General features: G+C 57.8%; 2 protein-coding genes and 1 long non-coding RNA gene across 14 annotated transcripts in view; all 3 read right to left on the bottom strand.

Annotated features, from left to right (window-relative positions):
- NLGN3 (neuroligin 3) overlaps window positions 1-17,300 on the bottom strand; it is a 30,421-nt gene extending 13,121 nt beyond the window's left edge. For 2 of the 7 annotated variants that reach the window (XM_015860185.3, XM_015860184.3), the window contains exons 1-2: window positions 17,203-17,300; window positions 3,716-4,430 (exon numbers count right to left, since the gene is read on the bottom strand). In XM_015860185.3, coding sequence (XP_015715671.2) covers window positions 3,716-4,193 — 478 coding nt within the window. In that variant the 5' untranslated portion in view covers window positions 4,194-4,430; window positions 17,203-17,300. Of the gene's footprint in view, window positions 1-2,341; window positions 2,402-3,715; window positions 4,431-4,574; window positions 4,943-5,186; window positions 5,429-17,202 lie in introns of those variants that run through there. The other 5 variants (XM_015860180.3, XM_085546034.1, XM_015860181.3 and 2 more) reach the window with 5 other exon arrangements.
- Window positions 14,378-15,824, bottom strand: LOC146760936 (uncharacterized). The gene is made up of 2 exons (XR_014945631.1): window positions 15,622-15,824; window positions 14,378-14,696 (listed from the first exon to the last, which is right to left on the bottom strand). It is a non-coding gene; the product is annotated as an uncharacterized LOC146760936 (long non-coding RNA).
- Window positions 17,301-20,497: 3,197 nt separating the features above from the next.
- The window catches only part of MED12 (mediator complex subunit 12), a 33,813-nt gene continuing 32,023 nt past the window's right edge, over window positions 20,498-22,287 (bottom strand). For all 6 annotated transcript variants that reach the window (XM_085546023.1, XM_085546025.1, XM_085546022.1 and 3 more), the window contains one exon: window positions 20,498-20,930. In XM_085546023.1, the coding sequence (XP_085402149.1) occupies window positions 20,595-20,930 (336 nt within the window). In that variant the 3' untranslated portion in view covers window positions 20,498-20,594. The remainder of the gene's footprint in view (window positions 20,931-22,287) is intronic.

The following is a 22,287-nucleotide window of genomic DNA, read 5'->3' on the forward strand; positions in this document are numbered from 1 at the left end:
CATTTCTGAGCATCACACTCTGAAGTAGCAGGGCACAGAGGTGGCAGTGAGTCCCCAGCCATGCTGGAGAGGCATCCATAGACCCTACGCTGTGTGCACGTATGTGCTCCTCTGGTGGGCGGAGCTTCATTTTCACAGCAAAACATGAGCAGCAGCTGAGCTAGGTGCTGGCAGATCCTCTGCACAGCACACACCTAGTTATTCCCAAGGCACTGCTGCCCTGCCCAAGAGAGGGACCAATATGCACCCGAATGGGAGACAGCGACATTTTTTGTCCTGTGGAGGCAGAGATAAATGCTAACAAATTCTCAGCCCTTTGGCTGCTATGAAATGACAGCAATGGCAAGGTGGGAGCTGAGGCATTTCAAACCACCGACATACTACATGGCCTCCTGCTCTGTGAGAGGAGAGCTTATCGACCGGTCACACACAGAATGGTCTTAGAAATAATAATCAGGAGTATTCCTGAACAAGTCGATGTTCAAATGGCACCAAGTCTGAACAAACAAGCACTGCGGGTATGTTATCCTCGCCCTAAGCACTACATACCCAGGACATTCAGAGCTAAGCAGAAGAAGGGTGGGGGGGGCGTGGGGGGGAAGCCTCAGTGCCTCTTCACAAGTTATTCAATTAATTCAAGTCAACAGACACCAGTGCAGTGGCCGGAGCTGAAGGGCAGCAGCAGCGTCTGGGTACTTTAATCCTCTGCGTGTCACGCCTGGATGCCCAAATTGCTGGCTCTGCCCATCCATGAGTCAGCGGGGCAGGAGGCACATCCCCGCCAGCTCCCCGAAAGCCTCTGCTGCGTGGGGATCTGCAGTTGGACCACCAAATGCATCCGCAGAGAGACTGCAAAGGAAGTGCCAGAGAGCAGAGCTGCTGCGGGACAAAACCAGGAGGAGAAGGTGCCTGAGGTGCCCCATCGTGTCTTGTGCCACCCCTTCTCCTGCCTTAACCCTGCTCCTCAGGAGCTCCCATGGGGACTCCAGCCCCAGAGGGGCCAGGGAAGGAAGCACTTTGAAGTGGCTCGGTGTCGCTGGCACAGCCTGCGCCGGAGGCGGCGTGCAGAGACTCCCTAATGCGCCAGCCCTTTCAGAGGCAGCCTTGGCACTCAGAGAGATGGCGTGTGAATAGCCAGGACAGCAACAGGAAAAGCAAAGCAAAGAAACCAAACGACAGAACTCAGGGGGGGAAGGAAAAAAAAATAGAGTCTCTGGAAGGAGAGAGCTCCCCAAACCTCCAAGCCCAGCTGTGTCAGACCCACCAAACATGGGGGCATGAAGAGAAAAGCAGTGGGAGTGGAGGACCCGCTGCGTAGGACACCCAGGATGGCAGTGGGGAGGTAGGGAGGGCAGCTCCAGCCCGGCAGGACACCCCCTCCTGCACCTTTCAGAAGAGCTGGTTGGCCTGGCCATGGGCATTTCAGGGCAGCAGGGAGGATGGAGCAATGCAGGGAGCAGCCTGGGATCTGCCTGCTTGTGCAGGGTGGGCAGTGGGACCAAGGGAGCATCCTGTCTGATCATGACCTGAGGCAGACTTGGGAGGATCTGGTTTGTGGGTCTCTGCTACCCAGCCCATGGCACTGGGGATGGATCTGGATCATTCCAGGGACCCGAGCTGCAGTGCAGCAGGAGGAGCCCTGCATGGCTCTGGAGACAGTGGCGAGACAAAGCAGAGCTGTGTCTGCTCTGGAGATGCTCTGCCGCCTCCGGGAGGCTGCAGCTCAGGAAGAGTGCAATGTGAGGGGGTGGAGAGCAGATCCTGAGCTCGCACAGCCCTGTCTGTGAGCATGTGCATGTGTGTGTGTATGTATGTATATATGTAGCCCCATCAGTATAGCCAAGGGCAGAGTGGGGCAGAACATGGCAGTCATCACCCAGTCGGGTGAGGAGTGATGCTCTAACAGCAGAGGAGGATGAGCTTGATCTTATTCTAAACCCAGGTGCTCCCCTAAGTGGGTCAGAATCTGGGGATGAGAGGAATGCCCTTGCCTCCTCTGGGCAGAGAGGTGAGAGGCACAGCCCCTCCAGCCTGAACAGGAGAGGTTTCTTTAGGAGCTCTTCATGCCCAGAAGCCTGGGGAGCATGGGCTCAGCTGTTCTGAAAGGCCTGGAGCAACAGGAGCATTCTGGTCTGCCCTGACCCTGAGCCCAGCTGCTGCCCAGGGTGGAGGCACGTGGGAAGCAGGCGGCAGCAGGCAGGGCTGCTCAGGGCCCCTGGGCAGTCGCAGCACAGAGAGGAGCACGCCGCGGGGCCAGAGAGAACCGACAGGCACCCTCGCACTCTCTCACTCTCTCTCTCTTTCCTCTCTGTGCCTCTCTGCCGGTCGGCTTGCTACATACCTCCTTTCCTACATATTTTCTTGTTGGGCTTTCGGGTGCATTCCTTGGAAATCCGTTTTACTGTAAAATGAATAAAAGACTACAAAATAACAGGAGGCTCCACGGGCTGGGAGTGGGCATGCAATCACAACCACGCTGCCACCCGCCCACCGCCCCAGGGACCGCGGGAGGTGGGTGGGGAGCGGCACTGTGGGAGGAAAACTCTGGGTCTGCCATGCTGGGAAGGCGCAGCTGAGACCGCTCCAGGATGGAGGAGTGGAGCCGGGGAGGCAGGGCCTGCTCTGGGTGTCCTACCCTGTGCACCCCGGGCCTCCCGCGGTGGTGAGGCTGTGGCAGGCGCATGGGCTGAGTGTTGCCTCCTCTGCCCTCTACTTACGGTTCAGGTTGGATGTCCTGTGAAGGAAAAGGTTAGACAGGAGGCAGCCAGTGCTGCTCGGCCTCACCACCACGGGACCAGGCCTGCTCTAGGCTGAGGCACCCTGTGCTAGGCCACAGCACATTGCATTAGGCATTGGCACATTGCACTAGGCCGCAGTACACTGCACTAGGCCTCAGCACACTGCACCAGGCCGCAGTACGCTGCACTAGGCTGCAGCACATTGCACTAGGCCTCAGCACACTGCACTAGGCCGCAGTACACTGCACTGGGCTGCAGCACATTGCACTAGGCCTCAGCACACTGCACTAGGCCTCAGCACACTGCACTAGGCCGCAGTACGCTGCACTAGGCTGCAGGACATTGCACAAGGCCTAGCCATGACACACTAGACTGCAGCTACTTTGCAATGCCCCCCAGCCCCCTACCTTCACCAGAACCCCCCAGAAAGGGTTTCTGTGTCCCCCAGAAGGGCTCTGTGTTCCCTTTCTGGCATGAGCAGCCCAGCCCCACGAGAGGCAGAGTGTTCCTCCCAGCAGCAGCCGCAGCCCGTGCCCACGGCTAGCACATGGACCTGGGAGTGGGAAAAGGGAGGAAAGACAAACCCGAACCAACTCAAGACAGAACCTGGCACTTGGCACCTGGGGAGCACAAACCAGCTTGTCGCTCTGTGGATCTGCGGTCAGAGAGTCTGATTCAGATTTAGCAACACAAGAAAGGAACCTGTGACGATGCCATGGAGGTGGAGGAAGAAAGAGGGGGAAACCGAGAGGCGTGGAGAGGCAGGAGCACGCGAGACAAAGATGGCAGCTGAGGGCAAGCTGAGTGGCCAGAGGAAGCTTTCCACAAACAGACAGCATGCTGCAGGGTTCACAACCACATGCTTCAAACACAACACCCAAGTGAGACCAACCGCTGCTGGGCAGGGGTAGGGGCAGGGCAGCCCCCCTTACCCTCCCAGAGCGCTCGCTCCTGCAGGTGCCCCTCTGGGGACTCACCATCCTCCGTGGGGATGTAGATGTTGAGGTACAGACAGTCCTCGTTGGGGTCCTGGATGTAGGTTGCCACGATATCCAAGTTGGAGGTAAACCAGATGGGCAGCATGATCTCAGGGACGGCGTTGTGGATGTTCTGGGGGCAGACCGGCGAGAAGTGGGTAGCGTTCCTGATGCCTGACCAGGAGGGAGGTGGCTCTGGAGGCATGAACCGCTTCTCCCCAATTGGGGGGGCGGCATAAGGCACCCCCAGGTACTGATCCACGGGTCCCAAAATCTCACTGGGTAGTGGCACACGCACCCCCCGTAGCTTCCCATAGTGAGTGTTGACAGTGGGAGAGTAGACCTGGCCCTCCATGTGCACAACTGCCGAGGCAAAGCTCAGGACCCAGAGGGTGAGACGCAGGTCCCAGCCGGCCACCAGCTCAGGCACTTGGAGAATAGGGGGCAAGAAAGGACTTCTCCAGAGTATCAGCCACATCGTCCGGGAGGAGCAGCACCAACATCCAGGCCTGAAGCTCCTGGGGTGAGGGTTCAGTGCATCCCCATCACCGCAAGCCTCCGGTTTGTCCAGAAGGAACAGCCAGATCTGTGTGTCAGGAGAACCCAGCGACTCAGGGATGCTGACCCGGAGCGACTTGTCACTGCTTCTCAGAGACTGCAAGCTGCCTGCTGTGGTCCCGCTTCAAATGGCCCAGCTTGGCAGGGATTGCTGATGCTGTGGAGAGATGGAGGGAATTAACAGCAGACATCTTGGAAGGGGTGACAGAGCTGTGGGCACCCAATCCTACCTGGGCACAAAATAATCCCCTGCCCAGAAGCCCCTGTCCTTCCCTGCTTTTGGGAAGGAACCAACGCTTACCTTTCTGTTTGAGAACCATGGCTGAGATGCAGGGGAACATCCAAGGTGCTCCGGGAGATGGAGCTGCCAACATGCCCCAAGCATGTGCAGACACACAGACAGCACCCATCTGCACTCATGGAGCCCATCCATGCCACCAAGGGATTCCCAGCACCGCAGTGCAAAATGCAGGGTGGGCAGGACAGTGACAGCCAGAGTACCCCAGGGCCACATCCCCTCCATGCCACAGCTTCAGTCCTGCAGCCTCTCCATGTCACCCCAGGAAGGGCAATGGGGGACACGGATGACGGGTGGATGGCCAAGGCCAGGAATCCATGGCCATGTGTCAGTGCAGAGCTGCTCCTGGGGAGCCCTCACTGGAGGCTGCCTGGATTCTCAGCACACTGCCCTTCCCCTCCCTGCTCCTCCTGCTGCATGCAGGGCTTATGTAAGGGCCTCCCCGCCTCCCCCCAGCTCCCTGCGTAGTGCACACCGAGGCCACATTCACCCATGAGCTCCCAGCATCAGTGAGAGGCCACATCCTGGCCTCACCAGGTGCCCGTGCACTGCTGAGGGCACTGCTTGGGGAGGGGAGCAGAGGCTGCTGGCCTTATCTCAGCCACATCTCCTTACCCTGACAGGGATGGTAGCAGCAACAGGGCACTTCCATTTTGCCCCAGAACATCCTCAGGTGCCCACCTGGTAAATCTCTCCAAAGCTCGGAGGGGAGCGGAGCTGCCTTGGAATAATTGGAGCACAAAATAAGGGCTGTGTGCAGATGGAAGGAAGATGCTCTGTTAAAGGCTCAGCTGGGCAGGGACTCCACAAATGGAGAACACCTCATCCAACGGGGAAAATCCGCAGAGAAAAAAAAATACACGGAGGGCGTCTCAAATCTGCACTGCACATGTGCAGGCAATTCACTGCCGGTCATTAAGGAAATGGGCCCGTGCTGTGCCTGCCCTCCTGGTATGCCCAGGGAACACAACAGGCTCAGAAATCAGTGTCTGACAGGCATAATAAGGAACACTCAGCCCAGAAAATCACGTTGCTGCATCCACTCTGCCTGAGCAGCAAGGCTGGGAAAGCAGACGTGCTCCAAAGCCTGCAGACAGCAGCAGTTCCAGATGGGGGGAGGGAGAGGGGGGGAGATTCAGCAGCAAGGAGTGGCTGCACCCACTGCAACAGCCAAGACCAAGGCAGAAGATCTACACTGATGTTCTATCAGCAAAACAGGTGCTGAAGCCGACGAAACACAACACAGGAGCAAAAGAAGCATACAGGGGGGCAGGCGAGGTGTTCCAGCACCCTGAGTGCTGCTGTTACTGAACCACTGCCAGAACTGCCGTCACTGCCCCAGCTCCAGAAAAAAGCCATCATTCATCCAGCATTCTCCGCAGTGCTTCAGCACATCACTGAACTCTGCCTTGCAGCATCGCAGGGTGCAGTCAGACTGGGCCCTCACAGCATGTTACGGTTGCTGCGTTCTTGCGTGGGCTTTGGAGCTGTTTCAGACCACACTGCTGTGTGCGGCGCTGCTGGAAGGCAAGCTATCCAGCCTACATCATCTGCCCAGGTTCCTTTGGATGACACATGTTAGGATGAAGCCAAATTATTAATGACTGTCATATCTCATTGACACTGCCTGGAAGCTACAGGCAGCTTCGATAGCGACCGTGACTCCCAGCCGAGCCATTTCACTGCCCAGCCATTGCTCTCACTCTGCAGGAGCACACACACCACAGCCTTGGGGCTTCCCTGGCTCCAGGCTCTGCCAGAGCCATGGCCATGCATTGCCTTGGGCACAGCTTCTCCAGTGCATCCTCAGCTGAGGGTTCTCACAACACCAGGTATCACAAAGTCAGGGCTGAATTCACCACTCACCGCCCATCCTTGTGGGCCCATGGGTCACCGTGACAAGGAGCCCAGAACCCAAACAAGCTTCTTCCTACAGCTCTTTGGATTTCAGCTATTATGATATTCTAATCCTCACCCACAGCTCCTTTAACAGCTCTTTAAAATAAATAAATAAATAAATAAATAACAGGGGAAAAAGTCTATTATGATAGAATTAAAGTTCCAAGTACACATCCATAACACAAATAACACTACGCACCAGGATTTGCAATTGTCTCAAATCATGAGCTTTGTGAAGCATTAGAGGTGAGTTGCATTAGCAATTGCCAAACACGTCCAGATAGAGAGATGCGCAGTCAAGACCCAACAACCCCAGTGTTACCTTGGGGAGCCACAACACACCAACAATAAAACCCAGATCCCTCTATTCTAACATTTGTAATTCCAGATTTGCTTCCATCATTTTTTAAAGACTTTTTTTTTTCCCCTCCATCTGCCCATGTCCCCGCAGCACACAATAAAGGCACCCAAACAATCTCAGCAACACGCTCCTAAGCCTCCCTACGTTTGGATTGTTTTTTTCAATTACAAAAACAAAAACGATGCAAACCCTAAATCTGGAACTCCCTGGGTTTCAAACGCCTCATTTGGGATGATTACAATACCCCCGGAACACATCTTACCCTCATATTGCTGCTCTGCGCTCTGCTCTCTCTGCTGTAACTTCGTGTTAACATAACATTTAGGATGGGAATTTAGCCTTAATTTAATATTGACAGACTGCCATGAACACCAGCGCTCAGCCCTTTCCACCGAGGGCTCAGCCAGCAGCAGTGCTGTTGGACACAGGAGCCCCACATGGCCTCCTCTACTCTGCTCAGTGGAGTTTCCCCAGCCTTCCCAAGCACGTGCAATAATGGAGATCTGAGCTGAGACATTCCGTCTGGGGAAGGCTCCATCGCATCCCATGGAATGTGGGAGCTAAGCATCCCCAGGGTGAGCTACCCAAGGCCTCTCCTGCTGCTCCCGTGAGCGGTCAAGACTGCCAGTAGGAAACAGAGGTTGCCAACTGGAAGTGAGACCCAACTCGCCTGGGTAGATACAGCCAAGCTGGGGGTACCAAGATGAGCGTGTGAGTGAGGAGCCTGGAGAACAAAGACACCGCGGGCATCCCAGGTCGTCCTGCCAGACCACCGAGGGCGGGCGATGTGAGCGGAGGAAGTGAGGCTGCTAACTGTTAATGATTTTATTCATGCATCTTGGAAAACAAACGCTGTATCGGTATTTCCATGACTGTACTGTCTGCCAGGCTGCTCCCTCCCCAACAACAAGACGCTCTCCATGGAAACCTGAGCAGGCGGATCCCGCCAAGCTGCGGTTGCAGATGCACAGCCGGGCGTCCCCGCGCCAGCCAGATGAGCTGGATCCACACCTTTGCCAGTCTCTCCCAGTGCCTGGTCAGCGATGCTACAGAACCCCCGCAGAGCACAGAAGCTTCAGCACCACTGGGCTGATGTGTCCCTGTGCCCCAGAGCTGTGCACGCTAATAGATGGTTAGCGGTGGTTCTCAGTTAAACTAAGAGGAGATGTATGGGGTTTCAGGCAGGTCTGCCCTGCTGCTGCCACCGCCCAGCTTTTCCTTGCATGGTGTAAATGACAGGACAGAGCACATTGTAAAATCTGCACTCGTTAACCCAGTGCTTCAGAGGCCGGGGCTGGAACTCAGGCTGGAACAAGGGTTCAGAGGGGATGGGCACAGCCAGGGATCGTTGGTGGGAGAAACCAACAGCGTGAATGTGAGCTGGGGGAGAAAAGGCAACAGCACTGTTGCCAGAAGGGTCACAGGGCTGCACAGATGGAGCATGAGCCAGCATGTCACTGTCAGGCAAGTACAGAAAGATGAGGGAAAGGGCAGCTTACAAAGACATGTGAAGTGTGCCTTTAATTATTCTGCTTTTCTCCAGCTCATAAAGATACATCAAGCAATTATGATGTTCTCCTCTAAAGAACTACTTCACTCCCCCAAAAGATTTGGGCCAGCTGAGATGGACCACAGAAGACCAGCAAGGCCACAAGAAAGCGCAGGGAAAGTGGCCTTGAACAAAAGCCTGGAAGACCAGTGCTAGTGCAGACAAGACATGTCAGCAGATGCAGCTTTACAACATGTAAAGGCTGCTGCAAAAATAAACCACCCAGAAGAGTCTGATGCTGAAGTTGGTGCTGGGCAGGAGACAATTTCACATTAAGAAAGGAAAGACAAGTGTGCAGTAGGAACAGGCAAAGGTAGTGTTTCAGCAAAGGGCAATGCAGGGCGGGTGGGAGGACCAAGTGACTCCTTAGGATCATAGATTCATTCCGGTTGGAAGAGACAACTAAGACCACCAAGCCCAACCCACCCCACGATGCCCATAGCCATGTCCCTCTGTATCACGTTCCCATGGTTCTGGAACACCTCCACAGACAGTGACCCCACCACTCCCTGGGCAGCCTGTGCCAATGCATCACTGTTCTTTCAAAGAAGAAATTCCCCCTAACATCCAACTTGAAGAGCTGGGTACCTCTGAGTCCCCTCCTTCATGGTCCCACACACTTTGAATTACCCTGACTGGAATTTCTGTCCCTGCCCTCTGATGCCATCCAGGCAAACAACAGCCACCTTGGCCATGAAACCTGCAGCATTTGGCAGGCTCTGATGGGGAGGAGCATTTTGGGAGCCCTACTAGCAGAGTGGAGCCCACCACAGCTGTCCTCTGTGCTCTGCAGGTCTTCCCTAGAGCCCAGCATCATCTGCACGACCTCCCATAGCTCAGCACCACAGACACGCTTCCTTCTGGTGGTTTGGAAGGAAAGCAGACACAAACCTCACCCTCATTTGCTTCCAGTCATCAGGTACTTCCCTGTGAGTTGCCTCCCCAAACTTCTGCCCACAGCATCGCAATGCTTAAACAAAGCTGAGCACCAGAAGCCTACGAGACACTTCGCTGCGCATCTATTGCCCTGGGGAGAAGATGAGAGACCTCACAAGCAGTGTCAGTTCTCAATGCAGCAGGAACATACACGGGACGGAAGCTCTCTGACAACTCCCAGACAGGTGCCAAAATCCTCGAGAGCTCCCATTCTGAATAGAAAAACATTACCCCAAATCTTCAGAAACGGAGGATTTCAGTGCCACTTCTGCTGCGGTGCCAATGGTCTCCTGCAGTGACAACCCGTCCCTGTTCTCTCCACGCCCATTAGCAGGTCCTTCACGAAGGAGCAGAGCCTGCTGCCTCGGGAAGGACACCAGGAGCAAAGCAGCCCTCTCCTCGCCCACACTGCAGCCTTTTGGGATATTTTTGGTGCCGAATCCAGAGCATCGTTTGATTCCCTGCTCCTGTCTGCTCCAGAAGGCACACAACCCAGTGGGTGGCATAGCCTGGCTCCTTTCCAGCTCCGGTTTAGCACCAGAAGTTCCAAAAAAGCAGGAAGTTTCTCAGCATCACTAGGCAGAATGGCAGTACTGCTGAAGGACAGGCAGTGGGAACAGCGGGTGGTCAGCACCTATATTGCCAATGCAAGCAGCTGGCAGCCTCCATAGAGAACCCAAGGACAACTGTGCTTGAAAGCCTGGGCAGTTTGGGCTCGGGTCCATTCACCTTGAGCTGGGCACGATTGCCACTGACCTTCCCACTCACTGCGTCCCAGGAGCGTGCGGAAAGCTGGGGCCACGTGCACAGCCAGCATCTGCTCCATGTTACCAAGAGGCTCCACGGGATGGATTCTGGCTGTGAAGAGGGCAGCAGCAGCCTCTTGGTGGGCTGCCAGGCTCCTGTGCTGCTCGCAGACAGCTGCTGGAAGTAGGCCGTTCAGTGCCACGTTCTGGGTAGGAATAATCTGGATTATCTCACGTTGCGGCATCCCTGATCTCAGCACAAAGAAACAGCAGAGGCTTTTCTCTCCCTCACCTTGCTGTCTGCACAGATTCAGTTCACAAATGCTTCTCTGCAGGGGCAGAGGCTAATGAAAACCACTGTCTAAACAGCAAACACAGTGCCATGGCCTTGGCACAGACACACATGCACTTGCTCCCCAGCCAGAACAACTGGCAGCCAAGGAGGAGCACCTGACCCAGGCTGGCAGATCCCAGAGCCCTGAGGAGAAGCCTCTGCAATAGGGATGCTGCACATGCTGCTTCCTGTGCCCTTTGCAATAGCCAGATGGGGCATTGCTGTAGGGCGACCTAAATGGGCTGGCAGGACAGATAGAACAGAGGAGAGCAGAGCAGTGCCAGTTGGAAGGGAGCTACAGAAATCACCCAGTCCAAGTGTCAGACTACTTCAGGGCCAATTCAAGGTTAAAACACATCACTGAGAGCGTTACTCAAATGCCTCACATATGGACAAGTATGGGGCATCAACCACCTCTCTGCCGCCTGCTCTCTTGCCAAATAGCCTCTTGCTGAAGAACCTTTTCCTAATGTCTGGTCTGAACCTCCCTGGCTCAGTTTTGAGCCATTCCCATACATTGTGTCACTAGAAACCAGAAGAGATGAGTACCTCCTTCCCCACGTCCCCTGCTCAGGAAGCTGTAGAGGTCACCTCTCACCTTCCCATTCTCCAAGCCTGACAACACCCACTGTCCTCAGCCACTCCTGGAATCCCAGAATCACAGAAGAACCTAAACTGGAAGAGTCCCACAAGGTCCTCTGAGCCCAACCCCATGCAGGACCACCCAAAACCCAAACCTCCTGTTGTAAAGCGTTGTCCAGACGCTCCTTGAGCTCTGCCATCTCGGTGGCATCACCACTGCCCTGGGGGGCCCATCCCACGCCCCCCTCCCTATAGGAAGAGCTTCCCCCCTCTCCCGCAGCCGCTGCCCGGGCGGCCCGGAGCTGTCCGTTCAGCACCGGGAGCCGAGAACCCTGCACCACCGGACGGCGCTGCCCGGAGAGGCGAAGCAGCTCTTTGGGAATGGCAGAGTTCCTCCAATATTCGCTCCATGCAAGCAGGTGAGCCGACACTGCAAGCATTCACAGAACCCCAGAATTTCCAGACGTCTGCTCGGGAGCAAACTGACAATCTGCTTTCAGCGAGCCCTTGGCATCAGCACAGGGTTCACGCCAAGACAACATGCTCACTCTCCAACACATCACAAACAAGCACCAGGCACCTACTTTAAAGCAATATAAGCTCGCTCGCAGATCTGAGATCAACACTCGGCAGATAGCGACTGGAGTGCAAATCTCACCCAGCAAAGCGCGCGCTGGCGGCACAAGCAGCACTCCCCACAGTTCCTTCCCCAGCTTCACACTGACATTATCCCAGCTGCTCGCTGCCATCCCCCTCACATCTGCTGGAGTAGCAGTTTCCACATCCTCTCCCAGCCAACCACCCCATTTTTGTTTGGTTAACGCTAATCATTATGACTGAGCTTCGTTAGGAAGCAATCGCGCAAACGCAAGGCTCTTTTTCAGAGGAATAAGCTTCCAAAACTGCATCCATACATGCTCATCTTTTAAGTTATCAACAGAAGGATTGGTATTTAATAAAGAATGGAGACATCAGTGCCACAGATAGGTTGGCTTCCTGTGATGAAGCCTTTGAAATGCTCCAAATAAAACACTAAGAGTAAAACCCAGCTGCTGAGGGTATGGCCTTCCACAAAGCTTCCTTGCACCAGTCCACCGAGATCCATTCTTGTCATCAAGGCTCATGACCAGCTGGATCAAGAGCAGCTTTGCCCTCCCCTGACGACCACCCACACTAACAACAGGTCAGGACGCCCCCCACATGCTCCAAGGAAAGCTGAGAGCACCACTGAGCAGTGCGTGTGCACAGCCAGTGCTTCCCATGGAATAGCATGGTCTGGAGGAGGCTCTATAAATGTAAGGAGGTGGGCTGGGCAGAGAGGAACCGACTGCAGCTTAAAATACAAAGACTTCCTGCAAATGCGACTGGAGAGGGTGGACAAGAAAATCCAAGAGTTCTTTCAACAGAAACAGCTACACCCAAAATACACCGTCAGTGTTTCTCTTTTACTGACTCAAAGCAGCAAGCCAAAACCACTTAATCACCGGTAATAATCAGGGATGTGGCCGTAAGAACCTCCGGTCCCAGCAGCAGAGCTGATAAAGGACTGTTTCCTGTACTGTCACCTGTCCCAGTCACCTCTTTCTGCCTCATATCGCTGCCCACTGCAATTAGTCAGTTCAGCAAAATTTTGTGGGTGGAACCGTGAGCCTGGTCACGGAGGTGATCCAGACTGAAGGCAATCAATACCAGGCCAAAGAATAAATGTGAGGGAAATAGTTGGAGAGAAGCAGGAACTGGCTTTTCCACAGAAGCCAAATCACTCTGCTGTGACTCAGTTTCCCTGCACAGCGATAAGCTTACAAGCTATCTGGCAGTGCACAAGCATCACCTTCCTGTACCAGCCTGCCTTGCAGCGTGGGATGCCAGGTCAGCCTGCAAGGCAGCGAGGCCATGGAGCACAGCGGCTCCACGGGGACAACAAATCCCTGTGCAAAGGGTGCACACAGCATCCAGATGGATCCACCCCTCCGGATTCACAGCAGGAGGGGCCAGGCATGCTAGAAAGCCACGAGTGGCAAGGGAATACCGGGATCATCCCAATGTCACTACACTGGAGCCCATTCAGACCTGGTAGCACAGCTGTGATCCACCACTTGGCAGCACTGTGGTTCTCCCTGGGATGGGGTCACTGCAGGGCGCTGCTCGGTGACCCTCAGGGGTGGGAGGCCCAAACAGCTCTGGAGTGGGGCAGGAGGAAGGGAGCTGCACCCAGCAGGGCAAGGCATGGGAAGAATGGAGGGACAGCAAACAGAGGGTGCAGGGCTCGCTGGAAACATCAGGAAGGGAAGATGAGAAGATGGAGGTGGGGAGGGGTGGGAAATTATCACCCACCAGCCCTGCTCACTGTCTACCCTTGCAAGCCACCCTTCTCGCCTGCTGCTGCTGGTGACAGAGCATCTGCATCCCTCTGCCAGCTGCGTCCTGCCCCCGTGCAGGGACCGGGGATGAGTCTGGGTCAGCATCACTCTGCTGGGGTTCCTGCGGGGCTGCAGACCCTGGGAGAACACAGCACAGCTCCGAGCAGCCACATCCTGCAGCAGCACGAGGTGACGTCAGCCTGGCCGGGCGCTGGCAGGCAGGACACGCCATGCATGCAGCCTGGGCTGCTCCAGACACCGCCTGGCTCCTGCAGACGCCGGGGCCTGCTACAGCTTATCTACAAATTGAATTTCACACTGTGTGCCCCCGAATCAGGCACAGGTGCTGCAGGATCCACCCTGCCCCTCCGCATCTGTCCTCCTCATTCATGGATGACTCTGGGGGCAAAGCTGGGGGCCAAACCCCACCACAGCCTGAATGATGGAGCAGAAGATCACAAAGAACACGAGGGATGGAGGGTCGGCTCTGAAAATCCCTCACGCTTGTGAGGACTCGAGGCTGGGCAAAGCAGCAGTGAGGAAAGAAGGCTGTTTAAATTTAATCCAAAATGTATGTTATATTTTTCCCTTGTAGCTTTCTCCTCCCCTGTTTTCTATCTTCAAGCATGAAAAGCGGAAAGCCTAAAACCTCTGGCAAAAAATCCTTTAATGTGTTTTACTGTAAAGGCTGCCTAGTGTTAAGAAATAAGCTGAACCAGAGCGAATCAGGCAGCCTGTGGATGCCCGGGGAGCTGAGGATGGAGCAGGACACACAGTGGGCCACAGGGGCAGTGGGGACAGGGAAAGGGAGGGCACTTGTCCTGCCCTCAGAGCAGGCAGTGCAGGGCTAGCATAGAGAAGATGGGGAAAGGTGAAAATGGGATCTCGAGTGCCCACTGTGTGCAATGAGCTCTGGGGAAGCAGTGGGGTGACAATGCAGCTTGCATGAGGTAGAGCACCCCGTGCTCTGTGGAATACCCTGTGCCAGGGGAACAGCTCAAAGTGGGGTGGGATAAGGGCTGCCCCGCTCCCCGTGCTCCCTGCTGGCTCCCCATTGTGAGGATAACGGATCAAAACAAGGGCCCACTTTGCCCTGTGTGCTTTCTTGCTGTTCTTCTGAAGCACAGGCAATTTGCAGCTCAGCGGCTGGCCAAGCGCATCTCTGTGTATTTATCGGTCCTCGGGGAACCTCTTGTCCTTCTTGAACTTGTCCCATTTCTTCTGGAGCCAACAAAAGGTTTCACTGTTCACAACACCTTGTTCTGAGGACTCCTGTGCCCCGGCAGCACACTGACTAGAAGCAATACCCCTCCTCCTGGTTTGCACCTCCTGCCAGCAGCATTTGATGTGACCTTGTACTTGCATGGAAAGAAACAGAGAGCAGTTAACCTCCATCCCTGCTCTGCTGGCCTCCTGTGATTCCTGTACATGTATCGTATCCATCTTCTGTTGTTTCTTTTCCAGCCTGAAGAACCCTGCCTTGCTCAATCTGCACAGATGCTGTCAGCCCTCAGATGGCTCTTGCTGCAGCTGCACCACAATCTTGGCACCTGAACACCCCAATGAGCCCCCCAAGCCTTTGGATACAGAGACCTGAAGCAAACCCTGCCTCTATCGGGTTCCTTATCAGCTCCGTGAGCCCCAAAGCTGCAGCTCATGGGCACTGCCAAAGGGCGCAGGGCAGAGTGAAGGCAGACAGTCACTAGCAGAACAGCTCCCAGCGCTGGGTCCTGGCTGACCCCATGGTGACCGACCCACAGGTCGCACTGCGGGCTCCAGAATGCTCCTCCTGCTCTCTGCAGATTGTTACCTCGGGCAAAGCCCCAGCAATGCTCTGCAAAGGAGGAACCCTGACATGGAAGGACACTCTCAGGAACCCCCTCCCCATGAGCCCTGGGACCTCCCCATTGCCCAGCTGCCCCACACTTTGCTGCCCCACACTTTGCTACCATGCACACCAGGCACCTTACAGGCCGTGCTCACACTGAGATACGTTTTGGAGGCAGCAGATGTTTCTATGCTACTCTGCATTTTGCAGTGTCAGGAGCAAGGCTTTTCACCAGCGCTCCCAGAGCTCCTCACCAAGCAGCCCCAGCCCAAACACCGCTCCCAGCACAGAGCTTTGCTCTCACACATCCCCCCATGCCCGATCCCTGCGGCGCAGCCAACACAGCAAACAACACAGAGCAAGGGCAGAGCTCCCACGTGCTGCAGGGCGAAGCACAGAGCACTGCACCACCACCTCTCTGCTGAGCCCAGACAGTGCCTAAACCAGCAGCTCACCGGGGAATGCTTCCAGCCGGGTCCTGGCAGCTGCAGCCACGAGCTCGGCTGCCTTCCACAGCTCCTGCTCCATCTCGGCTTCCCCGTGTGAGCTGAGCAACGTGGGTTCAAATCGCCACCGCGCTGGAAGCCCTCAGAGCAGAGCCTGCCTATCCCTGCCCTGTGCTCTCGGGCACCCAGCGCTGCACTGTGCACATCCCCACTCAGACCGCCCGTGCCTTGCTGTGAATTCCGTCAGCTCCTCCACGGCCGCTCCAGCAGCAAGTTGTGCTCCACGGTCCCACCCACGCCGCCTCCCAGCAGCATCCCAGCGTTCCCACCGGGACACACCACCACCACCAGGGACCGGGCAGCCCCCACCCCGTGCCCTCTCTCAAGGGCTCACCCCGGTGGGAGCTCCCCGGGACCGCATCCCCGCCCGTATCACACGGGGGGGCCGCAAAGAGGCCGACCCGGCTGCGAGGTGCGGGATGCTCAGCGTCCCGTCCAGCAGCGCTGCCCCGCACGCGTGATTCGTGGCCCAGAAGGGCTGTTTGGAGGCGGATGGTGCCGAAACGGCACAGCGCTGCACGGGCTGTTCCCGACGCTCCATCCGCCGCCTCCCGGCTCTGCCCCGTGCTGGGGAGCTACGCGCCCGCAGATGTCCAGCCCAACTCCGCATGGAACCATGTACAGGCAACCATGGCAACCGCACATGCGAGCGGCAAAGCCGAGATCTGGGCTAAACTGCAAATGCAAATGAAGCAGAGACACGCACGGTGCTAAAAGCGTGACCTCTAAATGGCAGCGCTTCACCGCCGCCCAGACGGCGGCTCCGGTGGCTGCGGCTCCGCGCTCCGAGGGTGGGATGCTGGGGGGCCGAGGGCGGCACGGCGCTCCCCGGGGGCTCCGTGCGGGCACTTGTGCCATCAAAGGACGGGACGAGAACGGCAGCGGCGAGGGGGGCGCGGCCGGGACGGGCTCGGGACGGGGACGCCGCGCCACAGCGGTACCGCACCGACCGGAGCCCGCACGGCGCCCGGCTCGGAGCGCTGAGAGCGGACGGACCCCGCGCGGCTCCGCTCCCGCACACACGCGCCGCCCCGCACCACGCGCTCGGGGACCGACGGGCGCGGCTCCGCGCGGCTCTGGGGTCCCTCTCGGCGCAGCGCTGCGGGCGGAGCGGGAACGGGATGGGGACGAGCCCCGACGAACCGCAGCGCAGCGCAGCGAACCGCACCGAACCGCACGGCACCGCACGGCACCGAACCGCAGCGCAGCGCAGCGGGTGGGTCGGGCCGGGGGGGCCGCGCAGCTGGGCGGGCGCACAATCCCCCTTTCAGCCCGTCGCCATGGCAACCCGCCGGCTCGCCGCGGCCGCTCATCCGGCCCCGTTAACCCCCGCCGTTACCGCCGCCGTTACCGCCGCCCGCCCGCCCCCGCCGCGCCGCCCCGCACCGCGCACGGCGGCACCGGGAGCCGCCGCCCCCGCCGTCCCCCGCGGGATCCCCGTGGCCGCCCCCCCCCCGAGCTCCCTCCCCCCCGCCCCTCACGTCCCCCCTCCCCGGTGCGGACCCCGCGGGGCCGTCGGGCCGCACTCACCGTCGGGGGCGGCGGCGCGGTTGGTCCATCCCGGGGGCGGCGGCGGCTGCTCCGCGCCCCGCGCTGCGCTCAGCCCGGCCCGACCCCGCACCGGGAGCGCGCGGCGCGAGCACGGCGGGGGCGGGCGGGGGAGGGGCCGCCGTCGCTGCACCCCTTCGCTGCCGCCGGCGGTACCGAGCGGCCCCGGTAACCGCACCGTCCCCGAGCGCTGCGGGCGTCGGGAACGAGCCCGGCGGCACCGGTACCCCCGGTACGGCCCCACCGGCACCGCCGCACCGCTCGTCCTTGAGCGTCCCCGCGCCGCTCCGGGCTGTGTGTGCGGCCATGGGCGGCCCCGCGGTGCCCCCCCCCGGTGCCCCCCACACCCACCCCGGCCGCAGCCCTGCGGTGCCCGCACCGCCCTCACCCATCGGGGCTCCCCCCGGTCGTGTTGCCCCACAGCCACGGGAGCAGCCCCCGCCCCTCCCACCTCCCGGGGGGGTCCGTCAGCTCCCTTTTGGAATCCCCACTTCCAGTCTCAGCCCTTGGGCCGGGCACACCCCCCACATACACACACACGCGCCCTGTGGCACGCACAGAGCTCCGGGCTCAGCACACACAGCCCACGGAGAGCTGTGCACCGTGACACAGTCCCCCCAGCTGCCCCCATTTCTCTGCTGTGCCCCTGCAGCACAGGGATGCTCCGTGCCACGCTCAGCCTCCAGCAGCAGCCACCTTTCCCCCAGCCCACGGCGGGGCACCTTGCTGCTTCATTCTGCCTGATGGGATTATAGCAATCATTGGAAGCAGGGCACGGATTTGGGTCTCTCTGGATGCGTCTGCCTTCTCTGCAGCTCTCTGCCATCGCCAGGGCAGCGTCAGCCACGGTGTGTGCTCACAGTGAAGGATGTGCTGTTGCCAGCAGACACCTCTGTGTGTTTGGGGCTGCCAGAGCTGCAGCCCAGACCTGGCGAGGGCTCTGCAGAGCGGCTTCCATGCCCCATTCTGGATGCCTGTGCCCAGGGCAGGCCATGATGGCAGCTCTCCTGCAGGCCACTGCCACGTGCACAGTGCAGGTAGGAGCAGCCGAGGGGGTCCTGTGCCCCACAACTGCTTATACATGGACTGCAGCTCAACCATTCCATTACCAGCCCACCACACAGAGCTGCCCTCTGTCACCCCCGTGCTTCAGCCCAGTGCCCACCAGGACAGTGATACCCGCACTCCTGTGTGGGCCATCAGCCTCAGCTTCAAGGCTGCTCCCCTGCTCAGCAAATCCAGCCCACGAGGCTGCACCCCCCCACCACCATCTCACAGCACAGGGAGTGCATGAGAGCCTCTCAGCTCCTGCGGGCAGCCATCGATTTTCTCGCACAACACCATTTCTCACAGTGCTGACAAGCTGCACTGCCCACGGGGACCACTGGACGGGAGGGGGGATAGTGGGGGAGTGCATGGGGCAGGACCTGTTGCTGCCCACCTGCTGCCATTTAATGCGGGGTCACTGCAGCCCCAGGGCCCGGGCACAGCTGTGCAGCATCACCCTGAGCCCACTGAGCTGCAGCCTCCTGCAGGCCCAGCATCACCCCCACAGCGACACGTGTGCGATAACCCCCTCCCTCCTCACCCCCTCTGGCCGTGTCTTAAGCAGCATTTAGCCACAGCTCGAGGAAGGGGCAGAAGGGCTGGAAGCTGTCAGAGTTGCTTACAACCACCTCTGCTCGGCACAGCCAGGGGGGCCGCAGGGCACGCACCAAGCTGGGCACGGCGGCCGTGCCCTGACCCCGCACCCCCCGCAGCATGGAGGCAGGCGGGGAATGGCCGCAGCGCGGGGCCACCCAGGGCTCTGCCACCATCGCCGCGCTCCCACTGCCGCATTTCGCCCCGCTCCCGCTGCCGGCGAGCAGCGGTGCAGGACGCAGCAGCCCAGACGCCGCTTGGCGCAGGCTCAGCCGCCTCCCAGGGCCGGCAGAGGAGGGGGCCGCGGGCAGCAAGGAGAGGGGGGGGCACACGGGCAGCCCGCAGGCAGCGCCCAGCTCCCCACGCTGCCGCTCTCACGGCCCCGGCCAGGATGGATGGAGCACAGCGAACGATCCCGCCTGCCCCAGCCCGGGCTACTCTCGGGTTGACCGCGGTAGCGCTGCGGTCACGCTGTGGGTAAACAGGGCCCCGGCGGGCAGCTGAGTGTGCACCCCGGGACTGATCCTCATTGAAGGGGACAAGCGGCGATGCACGCAGGAAGTCACCCTGCACACAACCGTCCGATCTCATTAGCGAGGGAGTCGGTCTCCATCAGCTCCATCAGCCCCAGCCAGCAACGCCTCCATCCCCGTGCAGAAGTGCAAGGGGTAAGCGGGGTGCACACCATGGAGCTGGCCTGGCAGCCCGTGCTCCCAGCAAGGAGCACCTGCAGCATCGGGCACAGCCCAGCTCAGCATGGGAGGCTCTGCCACTCCTTGGGGCATTCACTGAGCACAGCCGAAGGCTCAGCACCACCATCCCTCCTTCCTTCTGGCACCCGCTCATCTTCACCCTGCTGTGGCCTACCCTCCCTGCTGCAAATAAGGCTCATCAGCTCACTTTCCCTTACATCGGAGGTCCCGTGGAGCTCTTTCACATGCCCCTGTAAGACTCACCAGATTCCACCCACCCAGAGCAGAGGAAAAATAATGGCCAAAGAAAACAGACCAGAGGAACTACAGCTCTGCTGCAGAACTGAGGAGAGGGGGGTGCTGGTGGGGGTGGTTTTCAGGTTCAGAAGACAGCAGTGAGGCAGAACACTATTGCTCCAGCTAAGCAAAGCCTGGCACACACTGACAGCTGAGACTCCACAGCAGCAGGCTGCATTAGCTGGGTCAGAAGTTGGGAATCCAGCACGTGAGCCACGCAGCAAAAGCAGTGGGGAAGGAGCTGACATTGGAGCCTTGAGGCTTATTAGCAAAGCTGTGCCAAGAGATGAAATGTTCTGAGTACATTTGGGCTGCAGCTCCTCCCAGTCTTGCAGAACACCAGCTCTGGTTACTGACAAGTTGGGCTCGGTAGCGCTCAGCAGCACTCTGCTTTACCTCCCTGTCTGCTCTTAAACCCCTGTCCAGTGGCACACACCATGGAATGCAAGCAAAGCTCTCCATCAGCCCACAAACCCCATGGAGTTTGCACAAACCCAAACTGCTCTGCCCCAGCAACACACCCATTCAGCACAGCAGGAAACACAGACATCAGGTCCACTGAGGAGGAGATGAAGAGCGCTGTGCTGAGGTGGTGCTGGGTTGCACTGGGGAGCTGGGAGAAAAAGCAGGCTCTGAATACACACTGCTTCTGCAAAGTAAGCTCTCTGTATTCATCCGAGCATGTCTGTAGTACAGGGATCATCTGGTATAAATTAAGTACAAAATTTTACAATGTCTTCATCATTATTTTAACAAAAATACTAAAAACCGAGTAAAAACTGAAAGCAAAGTGGGAAGGGAGACTATCGGCCACAAGGGATCTCCAGAAACGGTTGTAGAAATGGGAGAGTAGAAACATTTTCTCTGTACAATAAAACCATCCTCCTGGCATCCCGCGGGATGGGCAGCACAGCACAGCACAGGGCACGGCCTGAGGGCAGGGCTGGCAGCAGCCCCCAGATCCCGGGTCTGGCTGAAGAGCTGCATCCAGCCCACAGTGATGTCCGCATCCTGGTCCAGGCTGAAGCGCTGCAGGTCAGTAGCGCCCAAAGGGGTTGCTGTTCTGCTGTGGTTGTGTATCTGTGGAGAGTGAGAGTTGAGCAGTCACAAGGTTTTGTTCCGGCCAGAGGATTCCCCTCCCTACGCCAGCAGCCCGGCTCTGAGGCTGCCTCACAAACACAGGATACCCCTGTGCTGCTCCTGTGCCCGAGGCTTTACGCTCAGAGCACGTAACAGCATCCAGGTACAAACACAAGACGTGACCATGGGACTAACAGGTGGCACAGAAGGGGCAGGAAGCACGGCAAGGTTATCCTAAGAACCTCATCAGTTCCAAATGCGAGCACTGGGTATCACCAAACAGAGTGGTTGGGTGCTGTGTGATTAATCAAATCCCAATCAGCATTCCTGCCACTACAGGCTGCATAAAGGCCACTGCGACCAGGCCAGCAACCCTGCCGGACAAAAGCACAGACAGGATCAACCCGAAGCCTCCCAACCCAGCACACCCTGAGCCCAAGGTACCCTTGTTCCCCTCCTACGAGACGTTCTTGGTGATGTCCTGCTTCCCACTGCACCCCAGACACTACAAAGACGAGCTCCAGATGGCTCTTGGTGGAACCGATGCAAACCCACTGAGGTAGCATGGAAGCTGCATGCTGACACATGGCTGCATTGGACCCACGCATCCGTTCCATATAAAACCCCGCTCCGCTCGCTATGCAGGCAGGATACAGAAATGTGGCTATTCTGTTATATTCAGATGCTTAAATGAGATCTCCTTAGAACTCCAGTGTCCTGGCTGGGATCCTTGCTCAGCCTCGTGGTTTGTGAATCAGCCTAGTAGCAAACTTAGCACATTAGAACTTGTGTTTTCTCTTTTTTTTTTGTCACAAGGACTGAGAACTTTCTGTCAGGGAGTAAAGCGTAAGAGCCATCACTTGGCCATTATCCGCTGCAGACATTTGTCATGTGCGAACCCTATGGGAAAGAAACACCTCCTCCTCGATCGTAACAAGCACTTCCCAAGCACAAGCCTGCTCTGAGATGTAACCAATTTAAGCAACTGAATTAACCAAGCAGATAGATCAAAATCTGCCAACTGCATTTTTTTCCAGTTGACATTGAGCTATGAGCATTCACAGCCTTGGCTGCCGCAGAAGTGGTGGCCCAGCACAACAAAAGGAGTGCTGCAGGCTCACAGCCCTTTCCCAGCCCCCACCAGCACACCGTTACAGCTCACCATTAACACTTGCACAAAAGCTGTGTGCTTTATCCGTGGGCATTTTCATAGCATCACTGCCATTTTGTATGGCACAAAAGCCAGGAAGGTTACAGTAAAGCAGCAGGTGGTGCAGAGGGAGCAGTACAGGCACCGCGTTCTGCTTCTACCTTCCAAGCCAGCACTTCAATACTGATTATAAAAGTGCTTGCACAG

Source organism: Coturnix japonica, chromosome 4 (genome assembly GCF_054131305.1).
Source record: "Coturnix japonica strain WE chromosome 4, WE-NBRP24, whole genome shotgun sequence".
Lineage (NCBI taxonomy): Eukaryota > Metazoa > Chordata > Aves > Galliformes > Phasianidae > Coturnix > Coturnix japonica.